General features: G+C 41.0%; 1 protein-coding gene across 1 annotated transcript; it reads right to left on the reverse strand.

Moving 5' to 3' along the window:
- Positions 1–8,456: 8,456 nt before the first annotated feature.
- LOC122143866 lies at positions 8,457–19,913 on the reverse strand. Its single transcript, XM_042754470.1, has 4 exons — positions 19,502–19,913; positions 12,933–13,124; positions 12,469–12,598; positions 8,457–12,339 (listed from the first exon to the last, which is right to left on the reverse strand). The coding sequence occupies exons 1-4, from the start codon at positions 19,911–19,913 to the stop codon at positions 12,135–12,137; spliced, it is 939 nt and encodes a 312-aa protein (XP_042610404.1). The 3' UTR covers positions 8,457–12,134.
- Between the last annotated feature and the right edge of the window lie 5,595 nt (positions 19,914–25,508).

The raw sequence follows: 25,508 nt of genomic DNA on the forward strand, positions 1-25,508 counted from the left end.
ACATCTGGCAACCACAAGCTTGAACGCTATTGTATTGAAGACTTGTTAGCAATGCAATATAACGCAAATGCCTACAAAATGCCTCCCTCTATGTCTCTTGCTTTATGTTATATTTGTAGCAGCAATATTTCTTTCATGCTCACAGCAGCATGTTGTGGATGTATTGGCAGTAGCAAGTCTCGTTACTTGCTCTGCAGCAGCAGCATAGCAGATCTATTTGGCCAAAAGCAAATATATTAACATTGTCACGTACATTACCATGCCAATCCCTCCGAGAGTTGTCATGACAGAACTCTCATTATGAGAGTTTATGTCTCACTCTGCTTTGTTTGCGGTTTGCTTTCAATGAAGGCGGCCCCACCCCTTTCCTCGTTTGCTACGAACGGATCTGAGAGGAAGTGCTCAGCACCTTTGATCTACCGGCTTGTGTACAAGTAAGGATCTTTATTGCCCCTCTGCTATGAGTGGTTTGATCTTTTTAGGTGGTTTTAAAGAGAATACTGTGATGATTATCACTGACAGCTTCAGGGTCAGACAGGTCTGAATAGGGCTTTTCTCAGAGAGTTGACTTGGTGATACACAAATGTGATTGCAAAATGTCCCAGAGTCAATCTATGTGCAACCACTTAATGTTCTCATGGACTATTGCAGTTAAATGAAGATTTGTAATCAGTCCCTCCAGGATTTTGTAGAAATTTTTCCTCCCCTTTTCTCAAAATTTGCAGGGATATATGCGGCATTTCTTATTGTTTTGCAGTGAAAATATACCACAGACAACATTCTTCTAACACTGTTATAACTTTTCTGTCTTCGAGAACCACTGTAGGTCTCCAGACTAACGTTTGACAACACCAGCACTAGTGCCATTAAGTTCTACAGAAGGTGGCACCAGCACCTGACAGTAAAGCACTTACTGTAATCACACATGTATATCTCGGAGACATCTATTTAATGTCTGCATTTACATATGCAAGATGTATTTTTAGGAGTGCTTGCTCATCTGCAGTACATCTCTAAGATGTTTCCTGTCAGATGTCAAATAGACATTTATTAGAATGCATGTAAAACTGCTTCTGAGACATTTATCAGAGTACACAGCAGATGATTCCCAGATCTTTAGCAGACGTCTTACAGATGTAATAAATATATTACATCTGATAAAATGTACTTGTATTACTGTCATTCATAATGTCTAAATATAATTTAATGAATACAAAAATATACAGGCCTATTAGGGAGTGAAAATGGCCTATAAGTACTTCTCTGCAGCCATCATGCAGTGGTCATTTAATATCTTTTTTGTTTTTAATTAATTTTTGCTCTCCTACATTAAGAAACTTTTAGTTTTATACATGGGGGAAATCTATGATAAACAAATATCATCACATTAAAAATAACTTTCAAATTGGGTAATACTTAAACTTTGAAGTGCTGGGAAAAGTTGCCAGCGTGAAGCATTTAAAAACACTCAAAAACATTAGACCATTTCTTCCACAAGTTGTTCCCGTAGTTTTACTATGTTAAATCAATGGTGAACGGTGGTGGAGATTTGTGTTTATTGAACAATGTTTTTCCTGGTTTCCACATCATCGGCGTTTGTTCTGATATCTGTAGCTCTAAAACAAATCTGAACCCATTTCACAATACTTAAACAGAGATGATGATTCTGTGGCGAATTTGAATTCTTTCTTTACACTGTATCTCCCAGTGCTGTGTATATAAGTGTCGCGTGAGAGATCAGCCCGTGGCTCTGGCTCGAGCAGATAAATGGTTTGCGCTGCGTAGCCCAAACTAGTAGCACGGATTCGTTCCACTTTCAGTTCGTTTATCCAATGTAGCTCTTGTAAATCGGTCATGATGAGGACGCAAGGCTATTCATTCCATTTTTGTAACTGAGAAACAACCTACCTTTGACTGAGTGCGCATTACGATGACGTCACGGGACGTGCCTAAGCCCAAATTCTGTGGAAAATTTGCGACAATTATGAAAATTTCCGAGCTTTTGCGAAAATTGTGGAGTTTGCTTGATTTTGCGATAAATTCAGCGATCGCAAAATCGCAAAATCATGGAGGGACTGTGTAATTAAAAAAATAACCAATAACCATTTTTTTTATTATTCTCACCCTCCCGGCTATCTGCTATGGTTTTACCTTCGCTTCCTCCCCTTGAACAGTTATCATCTCTTGATGATATTATAATAAATTATTAGTTAATAATGAACTCATAAATTATTAATAAGTAATAAGTTAACATTTTAGTGTATTAATTCACTTATAAGTCACTTAAGTTATTAGTTAATGATGAATGAATCATTTACAAAACATGACTATACGTTCATAAATGATTAATAAGTGGTATGCTAACGATTTACAAATGTGTTTGTAAAAAATGTTTAAATCTTGATATAAATCAAACAGATTATTAGTAGATGGTTTATAAGTTAAGTTATTAGTTGATACATTATTTAACACTCATAAATCATTGAAGTATTTATGTCAAAATTTTGTATCATTAACTCAATAAACAATTGTTAATCATGAACAAATGATGAACAAACCATTAGTAAATGATCAATTTATGATTTATTGACGTAGTTGTAAGCTGGTCTGTGTTCAAAAGCACAAACATGCAGGTATGTTAAAGCACTATTTTTAAGAAGAGTAATTCATTTGTTTTGAAGTGGATAAACATTTATAAATGCCTTAGTCAGGTGATTCCAGTGGGTTGTGTTAAATCCTTTCACTCATCAGCACAGACTTGTGTTCTGTGTGGAGAGTGTGGGATCTAGTGGTAAAGTGAACCTCTGAACCGGATTTACCTTCCACTGAAGCTCACATCAGGTGCACAGAGTTAAAGACTCCATGTGTGTCACAGAAGACAGCTGTCTATACTCTCACCAGTCAGCACTTAACACTGCAGTACACACTACAATGTTATCATCTATAACACCTATTATAGATGATGTGTAAACACATAAATAAATAGTTTACAAAGCTTTCTGCATCCCCTAATCTAAAGTGTAAACTATTCATCACTTGTAAATGTTACATATCATTTGTAGACCTTTCTTACTTGTTACAAATTATTTGTATATACAAGTCATTTATAACACTTTCTGCATCCCCTAATCGAAAGTGAAAACTACTGTATTCATCACTTGTAAATGTGTTACATATCATTTGTAGACCTTTCTTACCTGTTACAAATTATTTGTATATGTATACAAGTCATTTATAACACTTTATGCATCCCCTAATCTAAAGTGTAAACTATTCATCACTTGTAAATGTGTTTCATATCATTTGCAGATCATTATAAATTATGTACAAACTGCAATTTGTAAATTTACCATGTATTTGCCATATTCAAAGGTTCTGGTATACCTTTCAGTTACAGGATATACAACTCTATACGAATCCCTTAAATGATATTTAAATTATAAATATTTTTATGCAAATATATTTTATGATTATATAGATATCTTTGAGCCCCTAACTCACCCTGATATCTTTGAGCCCCTAACTCACCCCTTATACACAACTTTTTAGCCACTTCACAAAAATAAAAACGCAATATAGATATATTGACAGTGACTGTTATCTTAGTTAATATACTATTGTATAAAAAAGATAATTTTAAGCTCCCTACTCCACCCTGTAATCTTAAGCATAACCATTTTGACAATATACAAAGTGTAGCAGGCAGATAAATGTACGTTAGTCACAATAATTTATTTAAAACATTAGAAAAAGCAGTATAAAGAACAGATAAAATGCCGCGTGTGCTACATTACCAGTGTTCTGACTAGTTATAACCCTTAACAAAAATATCACAGTATCACAACATTAAGCAAAAACAACAAAGTTACACAAAATAGTTGTTACAGCTCTGATACGTTATTTTTAAATGACTGGGTAAAAAAAAAAAAAAAAAAACTGGACACAATATATTTTGTTTTTGAGCAACATACAGAGTATTAGAAACAATAGAATTAGTTTATTTTTTCTTTGATTTGTTTCCTAAAAAGAAAAAAAAAGAAACAAATAAAGACTGACATCTTTAACTTGAATCTGTAATTACAGTTATTTAATTTTATTTATATAATTCATATACATATCATTTATATCATTTCATATAATTTACTTATATAATAATAATCATACACATAATTTAATTTAATAATAACCCAATTTGAAGCGAAAACAATGTTCTGACAAGAACTCTTGCCTAAGGGCAAGTTATTTATTTTTCATTGGCTCAAGTAAAAAAATATAGATGTGAATCTTTTTTTTTTTTAATTGGATGAATTAAACATTTTTTTTCAGTGTACATACCTGAACGAAACAAACAGCAGAAGCTCTGAATGAGATGCATATTCACTCTCTGACAGCAGGAGGCGCCTCTGGAACACCAGATACAGACCAGATACAGCGTTTCCTTGGTTACCGCTGTAAACAAAGATGTGCTGCTCTGAAACACTGCTTACATATGAACTATACAGAGATGAGATGAAAAGAAAATACCACGTAAACTTTTCAGAAGACAGTCAGCTCAGAAACACATTCATATAAACCCCCAAATCAATATTGAGGATTTTCTTCCAATATGCAATGTCAAGTCAAGTCAAGTCATCTTTATTTATATAGCGCTTTAAACAAAAAAGATTGCGTCAAAGCAACTGAACAACAATAATTAGGAAAACAGTGTCAATAATGCAAAATGACAGTTAAAGGCAGTTCATCATTGAATTCAGTGATGTCATCATGCAGCTCAGTTCAGCTTTAAATAGTATCTGTGCAATAATTTGCAATCAAGTCAACGATATCGCTGTAAATGAAGTGTCCCCAACTAAGCAAAACCTTGGGAGAAGCCAGCAAGGAACCAAAACTCCATCAGTGACAGAATGGAGAAAAAAACCTTGGGAGAAACCAGGCTCAGTTGGGGGGCCAGTTCTCCTCTGACCAGACGAAACCAGCAGTTCAATTCCAGGCTGCAGCAAAGTCAGATTGTGCAGAAGAATCATCTGTTTCCTGTGGTCTTGTCCCAGTGGTCGTCTGAGACAAGGTCTTTACAGGGGATCTAGTCCTGGTCTCCGCTGTCTTTCAGGGCTGTAGAGGTCCTTTCTAGGTGCTGATCCACCATCTGGATACATACTGGATCCGGGTGACTGCAGTGACCCTCTGACTTGGATACAGACTGGATCTGGTGGCTACGGTGACCTCGGAATAAGAGAGAAACAGACTAATATGAGCGTAGATGCCATTCTTCAAACAATGTAGCAAGTACATCGGGTGTTATGGGGAAGTGTTCCCTGTTCCGGTTTACCTAATTAATGCAGCCTAAAAATCCTTTAATGGATTTGGATATTAGAAGTGTATTAGTATGTTATGTGTAAGCCAGGTTAAAGAGATGGGTCTTTAATCTAGATTTAAACTGCAAGAGTGTGTCTGCCTCCCGAACAATGTTAGGTAGGTTATTCCAGAGTTTGGGCGCTAAATAGGAGAAGGATCTGCCACCCGCAGTTGACTTTGATATTCTAGGTATTATCAAATTGCCAGAGTTTTGAGAATGCAGCAGACGTGGAGGACTATAATGTAACAAGAGCTCGTCCAAATACTGAGGTGCTAAACCATTCAGGGCTTGACAGGACCGGGCTAATATGATCATACTTCCTGGTTCTAGTAAGAACTCTAGCTGCTGCATTTTGGACTAACTGGAGTTTGTTTACTAAGCATATAAAAAAACCAACCAATAGAGCATTACAATAGTCTAACCTTGAGGTCATAAACACATGGATTAACATTTCTGCATTTAACATTGAGAGCATAGGCCGTAATTTAGATATATATTTTGAGATGGAAAAATGCAGCTTTACAAATGCTAGAAACGTGGCTTTCTAAAGAAAGGTTGCTATCAAATAGCACACCTAGGTTCCTAACTGATGATGAAGAATTGACAGAGCAGCCATCAAATCTTAGACAGCGTTCTAGGTCATTACATGCAGAGCTTTTAGGTCATATAATTAACACCTCTGTTTTTTCAGAATTTAACAGTAAAAAATTTCTCGTCATCCAGTTTTTTATATCGACTATGCATTCCATTAGTTTTTCAAATTGGTATGTTTCACCGGGCCACGAAGAAATATAGAGCTGAGTATCATCAGCATAACAGTGAAAGCTAACACCGTGTTTCCTGATGATATCTCCCAAGGGTAACATGTAAAGCGTGAAGAGTAACGGCCCTAGTACTGAGCCTTGCAGTACTCCATACTGCACTTGTGATCGATATGATACCTCTTCATTCACTGCTACGAATTGATGGCGGTCATATAAGTATGATTTAAACCATGCTTATGCACTTCCATTAATGCCAACAAAGTGTTTTCTAGTCTATGCAAAAGAATAGTGTGGTCAATAGTGTCGAACGCAGCACTAAGATCCAAGAGCAGTAATAGAGAGATACAACCACGATCAAATGATAAGAGCAGGTCATTTGTAACTCTAAGGAGAGCAGTCTCAGTACTATGATACGGTCTAAATCCTGACTGGAAATACTCACAGATGGCATTTTTCTCTAAGAAGGAATATAATTGTGAGGATACTACCTTTTCTAGTATCTTGGAAAGAAAAGGGAGATTCGAGATCGGTCTATAATTAACTAGTTCTTTGGGGTCAAGTTGTGGTTTTTTGATGTGAGGCTTAATAACAGCCAGTTTGAAGGTTTTGGGACATACCCTAATAACAATGAGGAATTAATAATAGTCAGAAGAGGATCTATGAATTCTGGAAGCACCTCTTTTAGGAGCTTAGATGGAATAGGGTCTAACATACATGTTGTTGGTTTAGATGATTTAAACAGGTTTATATAATTCTTCCTCTCCTATAGTAGAGAATGAGTGGAGCTGTTTCTCAGGGGATCTATAGTGTACTGTCTGATGTGATACTGTAGCTGATGGCTGCATATGGTTACAATTTTATCTCTAATGGTATCGACTTTAGAAGTAAAGTAGTTCATAAAGTCATTACTGCTGTGATGTTGAGAAATGTCAACACTTGTTGATGCTTTATTTTTCGTGTAATTTAGCCACTGTATTGAATAAATACCTGGGGTTATGTTTGTTTTCTTCTAAAAGAGACGAAAAGTAATCAGATTTAGCAGTTTTTAATGCTTTTCTGTAAGATAGGTTACTTTCCCCCCAAGCAATACGAAATACTTCTAATTTTGTTTTTCTCCAGCTTCGCTCCATTTTCCGGGCTGCTCTCTTTAGGGTGTGAGTATGCTCATTACACCACGGTGTCAGACTGTTTTCCTTAACCTTCCTTAAGCGTAAAGGAGCAACTGTATTTAAACTGCTAGAAAAGAGAGAGTCCATAGTTTCTGTTACATCATCAAGTTGTTCTGAGGTTTTGGATATGCTAAGGAATTGGGATACATCAGGAAGATTACTTACAAAGCAGTCTTTTGTGGTAGAAGTGATGGTTCTACCATACTTGTAACAAGAAGTGGAATTTACAGTTTTAGCTATATGAAGTTTGCACAAAACTAAATAATGATCTGAGATATCATCGCTTGGCTGAAATAATTTCAACACCATCAACATCAATTCCATGTGACAGTATTAAATCTAGAGTATGATTTCGACAATGAATAGGTCCTGAGACGTGTTGACTAACCCCAATAGAGTTCAGAATGTCTATAAATGCTGATCCCAATGCATCTTTTTCATTATCAACATGGATTTTAAAATCACCAACAATTAAAACTTTATCTGCAGCCAGCACTAACTCGGCAAACTCAGCAAAAAAATCAGCAAACTCTTTAATAAAGTCTGTATGATGCCCTGGAGGCCTGTATACAATAGCCTGTACAAACATCACAGGGGATTTATCATTAACATTTGTTTCTCTGGATAATGTTATATTATGCACCAATACTTAAAACGAGTTATACTTGAAGCCTACCCTCTGAGAAATCCTGAAAACACTGTTATAAATTGAAGCAACACCTCCCCCTTTACCTTTTGGACATGGCTCATGTTTATAACAGTAATCTTGGGGTGTAGACTCATTAAAATAATGTAATCATCAGGTTTTAGCCAGGTTTCTGTCAAACAGAGTTCATCTAGATTATGATCAGTGATCATATTATTTACAAAAAGTGCTTTCGTAGAAAGGGACCTGATATTCAATAAGCCAAGCTTTATCATTTGTTTATCTGTATTGCATCTGTTTTTTATTTGTTGAACCTCAATTAAATTGTTGATCTTAAATTGGTTTGGACATTTTTTGTATTTTCTAGTTCGAGGAACAGACACAGTCTCTATAGTGTGATATCTAGGTGAAAGAGTCTCTATGTGCTGAGAATTAACTGACTTCTGTGACTGGAGACGGCTAGCAGACGGTCGGTTTTAGCCAGTCTGTCTGCTTCCTGACCTGGCCCCAGTTAGTCAAGTACAAACTCTAAGACTATGTGCCATATTTCTAGAAAGAAGAGCGGCACCACCCCAGGAGGGATGAAGACCATCTCTTTTCAACAGGTCAGGGGCCTCATTTATAAAGCTTGCGTACGCACAAAACGGGGCTGAAAACATGCGTACGCCAGTTCCTGGGCAAAAGGTGGGATTTATAAAGAAAAACTTGACGTGAAATTATGCGCACCTACACGCAAACTCTGACCCATGCGTACGCACATTTTGAAGACAAAGCAGTTTGGCGACACTGATGGTGAGTTGAGGAACTGACTGCGGATAAAGGGAATTAACCCTTTGCAAAATGGCAAAATTTACTTTGACATATTTCAATATTTACAATATTTACAAGTTGCTCATAGGTCCCGGTTACAACAAAAAATACAAATAACATTAAAATCACCATTATGGGTCCTAAAGATACATACATGCATGTTTAGTTTAAAGACATAAAAGTAACTATATGTATATATCTTAAATGGATGTAGGCCTATCACTCATTATGTGATTAATGTGATAAGGTGTAAATGATTAAATCTGATAGCTGAAAACATAAATAGCCTACTGCAGCAACACTTAAGTGCATATTGTATGATGGATGCGCTGGCACTGCTGGAAGACTATGCCAATGGCAGACTTCGGAGGGAAAGAGTATTCAGGGACCGTGAGGATTTCCTAGCCCATGATGATGAGTGGCTAATAAGCCGCTTTAGATTTCCTAGAGCCATGCTCTTGGATCTGTGTGCTGAACTTGGCCCAGCATTACAAAGACCAACAACACAGAACCGCGCCATCCCGGTACCAACCCAAGTACTTTCAGTTTTAGGATTTTTGGCAACCGGGACATATCAGCGGGAAATAGGCGACAGGTAACTACGTGTACTTTTTTTATGCAAAACCTTATTGATTTTAACATTCCTATTAATTTGTCATAGGTCTGGGATTTCACAGCCAACCCTAAGCTCATTAATGCCTGCAGTTTTGAAAGGGATTATTCAAATGACCAATCGATACATAAAGTTTCCTTACACTGTTGGAGAACAGGCCAATATCAAAAGGCAATTTGCAGCAATGTCCGGTTTCCCAAATGTAATCGGCGCAATCGACTGCACTCATATTGCTATAAGGGCTCCATATGTAGATGAATTCATTTATGTGAATCGCAAACATGTGCATTCAATAAATGTGCAAATTATATGTGACGCCAACTTGACTCTAAGGAATGTTGTGGCACGATGGCCTGGTTCTACACATGACTCTTTTATTCTAGCGCACAGCAGTGTAGGGAATCGACTTAGGGCAGGTGCCGTTCGCGATGGCTGGCTTCTGGGTAAGTAAATGCATATAATTGTTTTTACATAACAGTTAAAGCCTATTGTACAAATAAACTGTTATACTTTACAGGTGACAGCGGTTACCCGCTCAGGCGCTGGCTACTCACCCCATTCTCAAACCCTCAGAGCGCAGAAGAAGTGCGCTTTAATGATACCCACGCTCGTGCGCGCTCAGTAGTTGAGAGAGCCATTGGCCTCCTCAAGTGTAGATGGCGTTGCCTTGATGCTTCGGGTGGTAGACTTTTATATCAACCAAAAAAAAGTGTGCCAGATCATCATGATGTGCGCTATTTTACACAACATTGCACTGATGAATGGTATCGCTGTTCCTCCCGACCTACCACAACACCAGCATGAAGAGCCTGACCCACACCCCCCTCCCCAACAAGAAGGACATCATCAGGGAGCAAGGCTCCATCAGGAAGTAATGCGCCATTTGTGAAGAACAACAGTGCAAAGGTTAATTTTTTAACAAGATCTTTTAATGTAGATGCAATGTTACCCAGCACAACCCTTATTTGCTTAAGCTCATCTGCGATTACAGTAATTGCATTAATGGTGTCTCTCTGTGTCTGCAGAACAGCCTCAGTCAGCACCCGGCCACTTCCCGCCATGCCATAAGGTCGGGACGCACTTGTGCTGGGGACCTCGGGAAACTCCATAGCCCCTGCAGACTCTGCGCTGGGAGTTTCGTCACACTGGTCTCCCGCAGACTCTGCAAGAATAAGGACTAAACCAATTTATTTTGTTTAATTGAGCAAACAAGTTATTTACCTGGTTCCCCTGTATCCAGCACATCTGTGTCTCCCTCCCTCTCAGACACAATGCCACACACACTGGTTTGGCCGAGAATCGAGGCCATTCGGGTCTCCATTTGGGACAAATCGTGGGCGCCTTTGCCCCCACCAGTCGCACACACACTCTGTCGGTGAGAGGCAAGCCGTTTCTTTGCTCCCACCTTAAGATCGGACCACTTCTTTTTTACATCTGGAACCGTCCTGTTTGCCGAAGCAACTGCGTTTACCGCAGCAGTGATGTGTTGCCACTCTAAATATTTCTTTTTTTTTTGGTAATTCCACTGCTGTGGCCACCAAACAAAATAGCCTTCCTTTCATCCACCTCACTCACAAGAATCTCTATTTCTGCCTCAGAGAAATTTCGCTTCTTGCCCTTGCTCTCCATTGCTGCCATGATTTTGTTTTTAAAAAACAGAAATTTCCTTGCTCCTTTTAATAAGCATGGCCAGTGAGGTAATTTGCATTGTCTATATATGGTTGAATGTGGGCGGATAAAGGGCGATAAATGTTTTTTTTTTTTTTGCGTGCGCAAATTATCAGGTAGGCTGTGATTTATAAAGTGAAAATTGCGTGCAGGTGTGCGTACGCATGGTTTTATAAATCTGAATATTTTTTTGCATACGCTATTTTTGGCTTTTGTGCGTACGTAGAGTTTTAGTAAGGATCCTACGCACAGTTTTATAAATGAGGCCCCAGGTCTGCCCCAAAAGCTTATCCAATTGTCTATGAAACCTATGTTATTCTGCGGGCACCACTTAGACATCCAGCCATTGAGTGATGACAATCTGCTATGCATCTCATCACCACGGTAAGCAGGGAGGGGACCAGAGCATATTACGGTGTCTGACATCATGCTTGCAAGTTCACACACCTCTTTAACACTAGAAGTCCCAGAGAGCAGCCATTTGGCTTTTCTACCTATAAAACCCGCAGGACAGCCGATGGGCTGGAAGGCTTTAGGCTAATATCCTTAATCAGCTGTGAACAGTTGCTTTTATTATGTAAACAATGTGGGGCCATGCTGAGCCACTTCAAGGAAACTTGTGTTTCACTTTGCCATCTTAGGGAGAAATCAACACACATGTTTTTTTTTCCTTTGTTGCTGAGATTTGATAAAATAGTACAAAATAAAATAAAGAAACCAACCATTTTTACACATATTTACAAATAATATTAAAAAGTGAGTGAGTACATTCCAGCAATCACTCACAATCCTGGCACTGCCATGGTATCTCCCGTCTGCATTTACCACATGTGTATCTGTAGTAGTGAACACATCGCACAGTGGCATGATTGTTCTTGCATTGGTTTTTGACCTGACACATGGCTCTTTTTCCAGGGCTAGGTGTGGAGGGTTGTGTCCGAAGCAATTGTTCTTTTCTTGCCTTCTTCGCACACATATGAAAGTTAGCCAACTCTCTTGCAAGCTCCACCAGGAAGTCCACCCGTCTTTCCTGCCTTCCGGTGCATGCTTGATACAGCACATGTGCATTCAGTGCTGCCATGTCAATCATGTTATAGAACACGGCAACTGGTCAGCGCCGTGTCCCTGTACGGACAGTGTACTCCCGCACCATCTGGTCCATCACATCCACGCCGCACTTTGTGGTGTTGTAAAGGGTGACAGTGTTTGGCTTCCTTTTGGTGGTATTATCAGTCTGAATCACGCTGTGCATGCTGCTAAGAATGTAGACGGTCTTCTTCCGTTTGGGCGCATACGCCGTCAGCGTCAGTAGACACCTAATAAATAAGATAAATTGTTATTTTCATAGCACTTTTACACACAATGACACAATGACACACTTGGCGGTGTTGATTCTAAAAAAATTAGAAACACAAACATAGAACCACAAAAGACCTGCAGCATACGCTTTGATTGGGGTGAAAGGGAGACGCGTCCCCACCTGTTCTTCACACCACACTGTGCCATCTTTCGCTGTCTCTGTCAGGTCAGTCCCCAAACGGGCTCTCTTTTTTGGTTGAGGAGCAGTCTCCTCATCTGCAGTGTGAACAAATTCAAATTGTGAGCAATGGAAAAGTCAAATGATATCACAAATGCATGCATAGATACTAATAATTCCAGTATCTCCTTCTCTGTATCGGAATAATGTCTGAAATATCTTCCTAAATAAAAAGATACAACTAAAGCAAAGAAACAACTAATAATGTTTTGCACTTCAGATGGCAGTGAATGTCTGCTAAGTAGTACAAACAAAAAAGTGGACATACAAAAAAGGCAGAGTAAATATTTATGTCACTCCACTCTGCTTTTTTGGTGTTTTCCACTTACTGGTTTGAAATGAAATAGGAAATAATATGAAATGAAACTTAACCTGAAGACAGATAAGACAGCTCTGAGTCCGAATCCGGCTGAAGTTCTATGTCTTCTCCATCTGAGTCACAAGGGTTTACTTCACTCAGGATCATTTCCAAGGCCTGCTGAGTGGTGAGTCTTCTCTGCATTTTCTTTTCTTGGAGAGGAGGTTCGTACACCACAGAATTCTTGAGGGCACTGAAGTAGTAGGCTATGTGTGCAGTGAGATTTTATCCACCTCAGCACAAAAGGAATTACCTCTCATTTGAGAGCAAGCTGCATGCAATTAGATGTGCTAATTCATACCTGTTTACACCTGGGCAAGACCCTACATGCCAATGTGAGACATGGTCAATCAAGTTCTCTGCTTTTAGCAGCCCTCCCTCCCCCACACATACAAACAAGCCACCAGCAACCATTCACACACACACACCCAACCCCCCTGCAGATTGCTCAGGTAATGACCATATTTACACATGAATTGATGCTAATGATAGCCAAAAGACTAGCCAGTTAGCATCCACTTGGCTAAAGGAGGGTTACAAATCTCTGGGACTTCTAGTGTTAATGTTATTTTTAGTGATCTCCGACTGGCAAAGTCGAACATCATTAGCGCCGGCATGAATAACAATCTTACTGTATTTACGTTTAGCATTAGCCAGCACTTTTAAATTTGATAAGATGTCAGGTGCTCTGGCTCCCGGTAAACATTGGACTATGGTGGCTGGTGTCTCTATGTTCACGTTCCGTACAATAGAATCACCAATAACTAGAGCACTTTCATCAGGTTTCTCAGTGGGTGCATCACTGAGTGGGGAGAACCTGTTTAACCCTCTGGAGTCTAAGGGTATTTTTGGGGCCTGGAGAACTTTTGTCATGCCCTGACATTTGTGTTTTTTTCAGTTTCTTATAAATATCTAAATGGCTAAAGTCTAATCTCACTGTAATCAGCACAAACTGGGCTATAATAATATGAGAGCAGCATGTATGTACATGATTGTGCTTTTGAGAAAAAAAAAATTATGCGTGGTTAGTGAAAAACTAGAAATGTTAAATCACTTGAATAAGGCAATAAAACACATACAGAAAATTGGTTCCCGGGACTTTTGAGAACTGGAGCTTGTAGCCTAGAATTTTTTTTCTAAATGATGTGAAAATCATCTTGTTTACTCACTTACAGAAAACAATATATTGATTTAAATTTTCGAAGACACTTTTTGTTGGTAAAAGTCATATGCGAGTAGGCATCAACTATCATGAATTTCACACCTGAGAAGACAAAGGCCTGCATAATGAGCTGCATAATGAGCCATTCAGTCTGCTGTGTCACTGAGAGGGATGAGTTACAAGAAAGAATGTGAGGACAAAATAAATGTATATAATTTTATGTTTGTAGTTTATTTAGAATATATTTAATTATCCCACAACATAATTTAATATTCACTTGTGAGTGCAGTTAAACAGTTTATTAGGAACAATCAAAGCTGACTTTCAAACTGAATTTTTTTGCATCATTACTCCAGTCGTCACACAATCCTTCAGAAATCCTTTTAACAATCTTATTTTCTATAAAAAAAAACCATTTAATGTTATTATTATCATTATTATTATTATTATTATTATTATTATTATTAATGTTGAAAAGAGCTGAGAATATTTTTTTCAGGCTTTTTTGGGGGGATAAATTGAAAGAACAGCATTGTTTATTACATTTGTTACAGTTACATTTATTGGTAAATTTATATTATTTACATCAAGCTTTTGAATGGTATAGTAGTGTATATTGTTATTGAAACTTCATAATATTTCACTTGATTATACAGTTAGTCAGGAATTATAGTTTGGAAAAAGAATTTATAAAAAGACTAACTAGTAAAATGTTTACACGTTATGTGAAAACTAGTACAAGTATATAAATAAATAGAAAGAGACTTACTCATGTTTATGATCTCTGCTGAAAAAGCACTTCATTATTTTTTTTCTGAGGAAATCCAAATCTCAAATCCTCAACCACATCACATCTTTTTGGGGTGAATTATGTCTTATTCCTCTCATCGCGAAGCAAACAGTAAAATTAAAAAACTAGAACAATCTCGCTGCGTTGTCTTCTGTTGTGTGGGCGTATTCAAAAGCCGCGCGCTTCAGTGAAACATTATCATCTCAAAAGCGCATTCAGCGTGGGGGCGTGGTCGCATTAGAATATAATGAAGGGAGACGTGAAAAATGGACATCGCGTTGTTTTCATATGGATTACTTTATCACAGAATATTTGTTTTTGGCAGCACTTGTTTAGTTTAAAAGTAGACATGTCAGGCTTTCTATAGATATCTCTCTCATGTCTCTGTGTTGAGTATTCACTGAGTTACAGTTCATTTTAATGACGCATTTGTAAATGAAGATCACCGCAGACAAAGGCTGCAGACAGCACTCCTTGTTTGTTATCTTTATTTTATAAGTGCACAAAGTTTTTGTTGTTATTATGTCTGTATACAAAAAAGTAGACCCTTTACAGATTCGATTGATGTATCGCTCTTATCTGTACGATCAAAAACTGAAAGTGTAATTTAAGTTCTTTCCGGGGTTATCAAGAGAAAATACCCCAAAACGCGTATACGCGTTAATCGACTCCAGAGGGTTAATGTTTTGATCGGAACAGAAGAGTGGTGTTTAGACACACGACTATGCCGCCCTCACAGTCACCCCAGTTGCCCTGCTGCAAAGGCCCTGTTACCGGAACCGAACAATGTACAGGACTCCCTGAGCTAGACGCATCCAAAGCCGTATCTAGACCTCTCACATTCTTACTGTCCTCAATTAAAGTTTGGATGCGTGTCTCTAATTCTGAAATCTTCTCTGTCAGCCTAACTATTTCCCTGCATTTATCACATGTGAATCCTTCATCACCGACAGAGATAGATAAACTATACATGTGGCAAGCAGTGCAAATAACAATAGCAGGAGAAGCCATTACTCACCGTGCTTGATGAAAGATTCTTACCACAGTTGTTTGATGAACTTGTGAAAACCGGAGAGAGAGAGTAACGAGAGAGAGGAGAGGAGGAAAGAAAACAGCGATAGGCACAAATGGAAACGCTAATGACAAGCTAAGGAGTGCTAACGCGATGCCGGTGCACTGCACTCGCGGATTTAAAATAAAAGTGAACGATCTAATTAATCAGATTAGATTGATAGATAATATCAGAAATATGGTGGGAATTAAGCTATATTTTATCACTTTAAACAACAGAGAGAAATAGTAATATAAAGATTCTACAGAAAAACAAAGCTACACGGAGCTACGATCACAAAACAGCAGCACGGCAAGCAGGAAGCCCAATGTGCATCATAAACAGTAAGTGATCTGCCTGCTACAGTATTTTTCTCTGTGCGTCCATCTTCAGTGTCTCTGGCCTGTGTTAACGGGCGTCAACAGACTTCATATTTTCACATAAATAACAATTTTGGAAAATTATTGCATTGCAACACTGTTTGTGCAAGTCAAGAACAGAGAGTTGCAATAAGGCAAAAAATGGCTGGTTGCCGATCGTGTAAAGGCCAAAGTATATACCTCGGCATCTGCGCACCGTCGGCATTACATTATTTTCATCATCAAGAGAGCTGCGCACCCCATGGTATTGCACATGTGTCAAGCTCATCCATCCGCGCTCATCTGCGGTTGAGTATACTTTTGAAAGCTGTGGGGACGCGGCTGTGTGTGAGACTGAAAGGAACGCTGAATGTGAAGTGTACCTCCTTAAGTTCGGCCATCCTACACACATGTGACTGACCGCTCACTTGCACCAACAGGAGGAAGAGGGGCCAGTGTTAAGCCTGTGTTATACTTTCCGCATGAGCAATCCGGACACGTACACAGACTGCGCGGACGCAGATTACTTACATTTATACTACAGTAAGCTACACTGATGGTCCACTCCAGAACAAACATGTGAACAAACAATTGGCCAGAATTATTGCACATCTGGCAGTCTTTGTATTGTTTTATCGATGGATTGTACATAGGGTTGCCACCTATATCTGATAAAAAACCTGGACATATCGATGACCTGACCGACCGCTTTGCTCACAAGTGAAAATGTCCATTAGACATTAGACCCTCAAGACAAAATTGGCCTTTGGCAGTAAGATTGTGCATAGTCGTGACTTGTGAATATTTTAAACATCTCAAGTATTCTCACCTATCTTACTTAACTTATAGCTTACCTGATTGCTTAGATACTGTTGCTTGTGTTTGCTTTTGCTTTCTCTTTGCTAAAGAAATAAGTAGAGGGATGACATGATTAGATTTGCATTTACCATACCTTAGCCACATCTATAGCCACTTTTATTTAGTATGTATCAAATTTAAATTCTTGTATCACATTGTGCATGAATGCAAGGATACATTCAGCTACAGTACAGTCTACATTTTCTGCATCACTTGCACCACACACAAATGTCCAGATGATACTTGGGCAGTCCTCCTTTCCCAGGGATACAAAATAAGACTTTAAAGCTGGCCAACACTCTAAAATCCTCTGTATCGCTGGCAGCAAAGACAGCCAGCATGTGGGGACATGCCTCAGAATCTCCCTGTATTTTGTATTAGTAAATTCACAGAAGTCCTTAAGCAATTCCACTTTTTTAGCAGAACAACGGAATTCACTATACACCTTCAGCACAAAGGCCTCCACGTCACACCCTCCAGCACTAAAGACACAATTAGCTGCTTTGATAGTGTTGTTTATGATGTGACGCTTGCAATTGCCCTTCACAATTTGTGGGTTAGCTTCTCTGAGTTTCTGAAAAACTGAGTTGTGCCGACCATAATTAACTGATGCATTATCTGCACCATAGGCACTGATCTGGCTGACTGAAAGTCCATTGTTCTCAGTAATAGACACTATTTGTTTGATTATGGCTTCACTAGATTCATTGGAGTCGTCGTAAAAGTCTAACAATCCATACTTCACACCCTCGGATGCACAGAAATACTGGACTGTGTAGGGAAACAATTTTGTGTGCCCAGCATTGGATGCATCAGAACATACTGCAAAATAGTGTGCTTTCTGCAACTCTGCTGCTAATCTTTGCTGACTTAATGGTGCCAACACATTTTCCACTAAGGCCTCACTTTTAGTTCTGCCACAAGACATTTTAGTTGCAATATCAGAGTCACTGAATATTTTTGCATTGTCCTTGTTTCCACAGTCAGTTGACAGGTAGCTATGGCCATGTCGCACACCGTGATAGGTAGCTGTTAATTCGGTGACAGTAATTTTGTCCTTTTTTGTAACCAGAATTTTAACTGAGCATACGGAGCAAGTAGCATATAGTGGATCGCCTGGTGTTTGCTTTAGCCATGTGGAGTAATTGTCATTTTTCATCCAGTCATTATTAAAGTAGGTCGAACGTTTCATTTTCCTTTTTTACTGGCCTGTCAGTCTTTGTTGACACACTGTCATCTTCGTCCTCCGTCTCGCCACCCATGTTAACACTAACAACAAACGATGTTGACGACGTACAATCTTCTTCACTGCTTCAATTTGCTGCCTGTAGTAACTGGCTAGCTGCCAAGACAGACACGCTAGATGACGTAGCCTACGTCACGTCACACGACACACCCGTCCCAGAGCCAATGATTAGCGCATTCTACACACATGAGACACCCTATGAGAGACACCGACCACTCTGTGCACAATGCATAGGCTATTTCAAGTGAGAAAATAGTAAATTGAACATACATATTCACGTAGACTTTCGAAAACCGGGACATTCAGTGTCCCAGGAGAGTGGATAAATTTCCCGGGACATATTATTAAAAAGAAGGACAATCCCGGTAAAACCAGGACAGGTGGAAACTCTAATTCCTACTCTTTCAGTCATTGAGGAGACATGGAAAACAGTTCATACCGCAGGAACGGTATAAAGAAAAATACTAGTGGTTTTGAAACCGTGAAGTTTTCAAATCGCGGTACACCTTGAAACCGGTAATCGGCCCGTGCCTAGTTCTGACAGCAAAACATAATTTTTGTGTGAGTTACAGAATTAAATTAAAGTGTTTAATCACTGCAAACATTCTCCAGATCTGCATTTTCCATTTCCATCCTCCAAAGCGTCGTGCTGCATCTCACCCAGCACAGTAGGCAAATTTGGCATGTCGCAAACAATCTATGGTGGTCGCAAATCACAAGTGACAGCCAATAAGGAGCAAGGTTGTCATGAGCCTGGCTCTTTCTATCCATTCCACCCTCTTCTGGCCACTGGCATTATTACATTATTACGTCAGGGTGCCTTGCTGGGCAGGCATGAAGAGGAGCTGACGGTTACGAAAATGCGTGGTGGAATCTTTGGCTGAGCAGGTGTCAGATCTCACCGCGCAGCTTCATCATCTGCGTAAGGAGTCCTCCTCACTCAGCTCATCTGCCCGTGTCTCCTGAACCCAGAATAAATAATCCACCGTGTTACTCGGGTGAGCCTACCCAGTGTCGTTCATTTTTGACACAATGTGAAGTGATTTTTTTTTTCTCTTCAACCCTCGACTTACGCCAGGGACCGTGCCAAGGTCGCCTTCGTGATTTCTCTCCTCACCGGACGCGCTCGTCAGTGGGGAGCGGCCAGCTGGGATGCGGAGGCGGACTTTCTGGATCGTTTTTTCTCTGTTTAAGGAGGAGATGATTTGTGTGTTCGATCCCTCTGCACATGGAGCCGAGGCCTCTCGTTTGCTCTCTTCTCTCCGCCAGGGCAGGAGTTCTACCGCTGATTTCTCAATAGAGTTTCGCACTCTTGCAACAACCTGCGGCCGGCCCGTTTCCTGGAGGAGCTCAACGCAGAGGTCAAGGATGAGATCCTCGCCAGGGAGGTACCCAGTCTTCTCGATCCACTCATCGAGAAGCGTTTCCACCTGCGACAACGAGCGAGGTATAGTGAGACGGGTTCCTTCTCTCTGCCCCCACCCTTTTTCTTCATCTTCTATTGTTGCAGAAGCTGCTCCTGAACCCATACAGCTGGGGGGCTTACGTATCTCCCCAAAGGAAAGAGAACGGAGAATATTGTACCGCCTCTGTCTCTACTGTGGTTCCGACAAGCACTTTGTGTCAAGTAAAAGACAACGCTCGCCAGTAATGGGAGTGGTACTGGCGAGCGCTACTTCTCTGGTCCCTTCTCACAAGACCAACACTACCATCCCGGTACATCTGCACTGGCAGGGTTCCTCTGCCTCTACCAGCGCCATGATTGACTCTGGGGCCGAGGGAAATTTCCATCGATGAAGCCTGAGCCCGCGAGCAAGGTATTCCTCTCATTGATCTAGAGGAGGCCACTCCCCTTTTTTGCCCTAGATGGAAGTCCCCTTCCCAAGGTCTGCCGTGAGACTGTTCCATTTGTCTCTCACGGTCTCTGGAAACCATCGCGAGACCACTTCCTTTTTAATTTTCAGTTCTCCTTTTTCTCCCATAGTGCTAGGACATCCCTGGTTAGTTCTGCATAATCCCCATATTAATTGGTCAAAATGAACTATTCTGTCGTGGAACCTGTCGTGTCATGTTAAATGTCTTGTCTCTGCCATCCCTCCTGTTTCTTCTGTTTCTGTGTTTCAGGAGGAGCCAGGTGATTTGTCTGGGGTGCCGGAGATGTATCACGATCTGCGAGCGGTTTTCAGTCGTTCCCGAGCCACTTCTCTCCCTCCCCATCGCCCCTACGATTGTAGCATCAATCTCCTTCCCGGTACTACGCCACCACGCGGTAGACTGTTTTCTCTATCGATTCCTGAGCGCGAAGCTCTTGAGAATTACCTCTCAGAGGCTCTCCATGCGGGTACCATTGTTCCTCCTCCTCTCCTTTCCTGCCGGCGCAGGTTATCTCTTCTTTGTGAAAAAGAAGGATGGGTCCTTGCGTCCCTGTATAGATTATCGGGGGCTCAATGACATAACTGGTTAAGAATAAATATCCTTTGCCGCTTATGTCATCCACTTTTGAGATCTTGCAGGGAGCCAAGTTTTTTCACAAAGTTAGACCTGCGCAATGCTTACCATTTGGTGCGCATAAAGGAGGGTGACGAGTGGAAGACCGGCGTTTAATACTCCTCTCGGGCACTTTGAATACCGGGTTCTTCCTTTCGCTCTCGTAAACGCTGCCGCCGTCTTTCAGGCACTTATAAATGACGTTCTTCGCGATATGCTGAATATCTTTGTCTTCGTTTACCTAGACGACATTCCGGTTTTTTCACCCTCTCTTCAGGTTCATATTCAGGACGTTCGACGCGTTCTTTAGCGCCTTTTAGAGAACCGCCTCTTCGTCAAAGCAGAGAAGTGCTCTTTTCATGCGCAACCGGTAACCTTTCTCAGGTCCGTTATTTCGGCTGAGGGGATTAGTATGGACCCCGCTAAAGTCCAAGTGGTCACTGACTGGCCTGTTCCTGACTCTCACACTGCCCTTCAGCAATTCCTTGGCTTTGCCAATTTTTATCGTAGGTTTATTCGGAATTTTTGTCAGGTTGCAGCGCCGTTAACAGCTCTCACGTCATCTAAGTCTAGTTTCGTTTGGATTGAATCCGCCCAGAGTGCATTTGAGTGTCTTAAGAACCTTTTCTCTACTGCTCCCATTTTAATTACTCCCAACACCTCTAACCAGTTCATTGTCGAGGTTGATGCTTCAGAGGTGGGCGTCGGGGCCATCCTCTCCCAACGCTCACCTTCTGATGGCAAGGTGCACCCGTGCGCCTATTTTTCACACCATCTGTCACCTCCTGAACGCAATTATGATGTCGGCGATCGCGAGCTACTCGCCATTCGTTTGGCTCTGGAGGAGTGGCGCCACTGGTTGGAGGGAGCGTCGGTTCCGTTCATTGTTTGGACGGATCACCGTAACCTCGAATACATTCGTTCCGCTAAGAGACTGAACGCGTCAGGCTCGATGGGCTCTTTTTCGCCCCGTTTCGAGTTTTCCATTTTTTTACTGTCCTGGATCTAAGAATGTTTAAACCCGACGCGCTTTCCCGTCTTTTCGATTCCTCTGTAGCTCCCCCATCCCAGGAGGCGGTTATTCCCCCGGCACGGGTGGTTGGGGCAACGATTTGGGGAATAGAGAGACTTGTTAAACGCGCTTGCTCACTCCTTCGTTCCGCGAGGCTGTCCTAGACATTTGCTTTTTGTTCCGGTCTCTGCTCGACGCACGGTCCTTCAGTGGGGCCATACCTCCAAATTGGCAGCCCATCCCGGCATTAGAGGTACTCTTGCCTTGGTAAAGCAGCATTTCTGGTGGCCATCCCGTGAAAGAGATGTCCGTCGTTTTGTTGCTGCTTGCGCCATTTGCGCTCAAACCAAGTCCGGCCATTCACCCCCGGCTGGTTTTTTGAGACCATTGCCTGTTCCGTCTCGCCCGTGGCCACACATAGCTTTAGATTTCATTTCTGGTCTTCCTTCGTCAGCTGGGCTAACCGTTATCCTTACAGTCGTCGATCGCTTTTCCAAAGCCGCGCACTTCATCCCTCTTCCAAAACTCCCCTCCGCTAAGGAGACTGCTCAGATTATGATCGATCACGTTTTTTTTAACTCCATGGTCTTCCCTCTGAAATTGTTTCTGACAGGGGCCCCCAATTCGCCTCTCAGTTCTGGAGGGAATTCTGCCGTCTGATCGGGGCCTCCGCCAGTCTCTCGTCCGGGTTCCATCCCCAGACCAATGGTCTGGCCGAACGGGCCAATCAGAGTGTCGGTCGCATCCTGCGCAGTCTTGCTTTTAAGAATCCCGCATCTTGGTCCGAGCAGCTCCCCTGGGCCGAGTACGCCCATAATTCTCTCCCATCCTCTGCAACCGGTCTCTCGCCTTTCCAGGGTTGCCTTGGATACCAACCACCTTTATTTTCCTCGCAGGACTCAGATTCGTGCGTTCCGTCTGTCCAAGCGTACATTAAACGTTGCAGACGTACCTGGAAGAGGGTAAGGTCAGCTCTTTGTCGTTCTAGGACTAGGATGTGCATAGCAGCTAATAAGCGTCGCGTCAAGAGCCCCCGCTATCATTTCGGCCAAAGGATGTGGCTTTCCACCCATAACCTGCCTCTTCAGTCCATTTCGCGGAAACTGGCTCCTCGTTTTATCGGTCCTTTTCGGATTTCTAAAATTGTCAGTCCTGTCTCAGTCAAGCTAAAGCTTCCTCCTAATCTCAGTCGCGTCCACCCTGTCTTCCATGTCTCGTGCGTTAAACCCATTATACGTGCCCCGTCACGTCCTTCGCATCCTCCCGTCTCTGTTGAGGGCGCTCCCGTTTATAGAGTCCGAAAGCTTCTGGACGTTCACCGTCGTGGTCACGCTTACCAATACTCAGTGGACTGGGAGGGGTACGGCCCTGAGGAGAGGAGCTGGATTCCATCTCGGGACGTCCTGGACAGTACGCTTATCGATGATTTCCTCCGCTCTCACAGTCTTTCCCCCTTAGGAGCGCCAGAAACATTGTTTTTTCATATTACTGCTATGCTGATGACACTCAACTCTACCTCTCATTCCATCTTGATGATCTGACAATAGCTGCTCACATCTCAGCTTGTCTAACAGTCATTTCTTGCTGGATGAAGGACAATCATCTTCAACTCAACTCAAAACCAAGACAGAGCTCAATACACAGATCACAATTTCACCATCCAGTTAAGCACATCATAACTCATTCAAAAACAGCCAGAAACCTTGGTGTTATGATTGATGATCAGCTGACTTTCTCAGACCACATTGCTAAAACTGCCAGGTCCTGCAGATTTGCTTTATTCATCAAGAAGATCAGGCCCTTTCTTTCAGAACATGCTTCACAACTCCTTGTTTAAGCTCTTGTTCTGTCCAGGCTGGACTATTGCAATGCTCTATTAGCAGGTCCTCCAGACAGTTCTATCAACCCTTTACAATTAATCCAGAATGCAGCAACAAGATGAATTTTTAATGAGCCGAAAATAATGCACATCACACCTCTTTTTATCAATTTGCACTGGCTACCAATAGCTGCTCGGATAAAATTCAAGGCATTAATGTTTTTCCTACAAAACCACCCCTGGCTCTGCACCCCTTTAACTAAATTCATTACTTCAGACTAGGGATGTGCATTTCCATAACTGAGGCCAATGCGATATGCATCTCGACTGCATAGCCAACGATACAATACACTGAAGATACATAATGAAGCAGCTACCGATGCGATGCGATATGATTCACCCCTATTACGATGCAGTGCGATCCGATTCGATTCAACACAATGTGATTCAATGCAGTGGAGAAAATATGATCACTTTTATTTCTTTGGTTCAGACAGACAGCAAATCATATAATAAGTTATGTGTCTTCTGACTTCTAACGCCTCGAGGCCTGTTTCATAAAACAAGTTTACCAAATAAGCCAAGCTTATTTCACTTAGTCTGACTCATTGTGCGGTTCCACAAAAAGCAAATTTAACATAGATCAACCTCAGTCACTGTGGCAACTTATGCTTGGAAACTAACCTGGTCTGAGGCAGGCTAACTGTCAGGCTAAGCTGACAATTAGGAACACAGTGATATTACCACTGACTCTCTCACACAATATTATGGACATGCAGCCTTTCTCTCTGGTTTTATGACGGCTGTACCTTTTATGGTTAGCAGAACAGATAGCACAACATTAGAACATTACAAATCTAACATGGCTCTTTAAAGCATTAAATTAACTAAATTAAAAGTTATAATTACTAAATTAAAAGTACATTTTAACTGCTATAAGAAACACACATTAACTCATCTGAGCTTAGTAATTAGGACTGTAGGAGGGTGGTTTGGGCGGATCAGGGGGTTGGGGTGTGGTTGGTTGGTGGTTAAAGTAGTGCCCAAAAGTAGTTTTAATGACCATATCCCAAAGATCAACACTCAAAATATGTCATTATAATACTTTAAAAAAATACATATTTTACAGTCACTGTTGTGCATATTGATCATAAACACAGCTAAAAAGCTTCCTACCAGTGGCTCTCCTTAACAAAACAACATCTAGCACAGTTTTATCATAGATAGAATGCAAAATGTTTCAATAAGCATTTCAGTCAAATGTAATTTATGCAACATTTCAAACCTTTAACTCATGGGGGAAAATCAATCCTTGACAACCCTACATCTAACATGAGCCACAGGAGTCAGATTTGACTGATCACAGGTTGAGAGGAGAGATGATGGCTGACAGACCATGCTGGAGGATTTGCTGCTCTACAGATCCTGAGCTTATTGACAAAAATCTGATCTTCCTTTACACAAAGGTTGAAAAGTGAAAGTGAACAGTAAGTGCTCATTCAAGAGAGATTTAAATACTCTCCATATTGATGGCGGCTCTCTGATGCATGAAAATCATAATATGCAATATTAGAATGTTTGCGGGAGCAGGTGGGACTGAACACAAAAAAAAATCATAGGAGCGCAACATACAAGTTGCTGGAGCAGGCGAAAATGGTCAGAAATTTAGCAGGAGCAGGATTAAGAAAACAGTCCCTCGCAGGCTAAAACAAAAATGCAGACTATGAATGGCAACTGTAGAAAGCCAAATCCCAGACAATTTGGGCGATTTAGAAATGGCTGATTCCTGGCTGGACGTATTTTTTT

Source organism: Cyprinus carpio, unplaced genomic scaffold (genome assembly GCF_018340385.1).
Source record: "Cyprinus carpio isolate SPL01 unplaced genomic scaffold, ASM1834038v1 S000006521, whole genome shotgun sequence".
Lineage (NCBI taxonomy): Eukaryota > Metazoa > Chordata > Actinopteri > Cypriniformes > Cyprinidae > Cyprinus > Cyprinus carpio.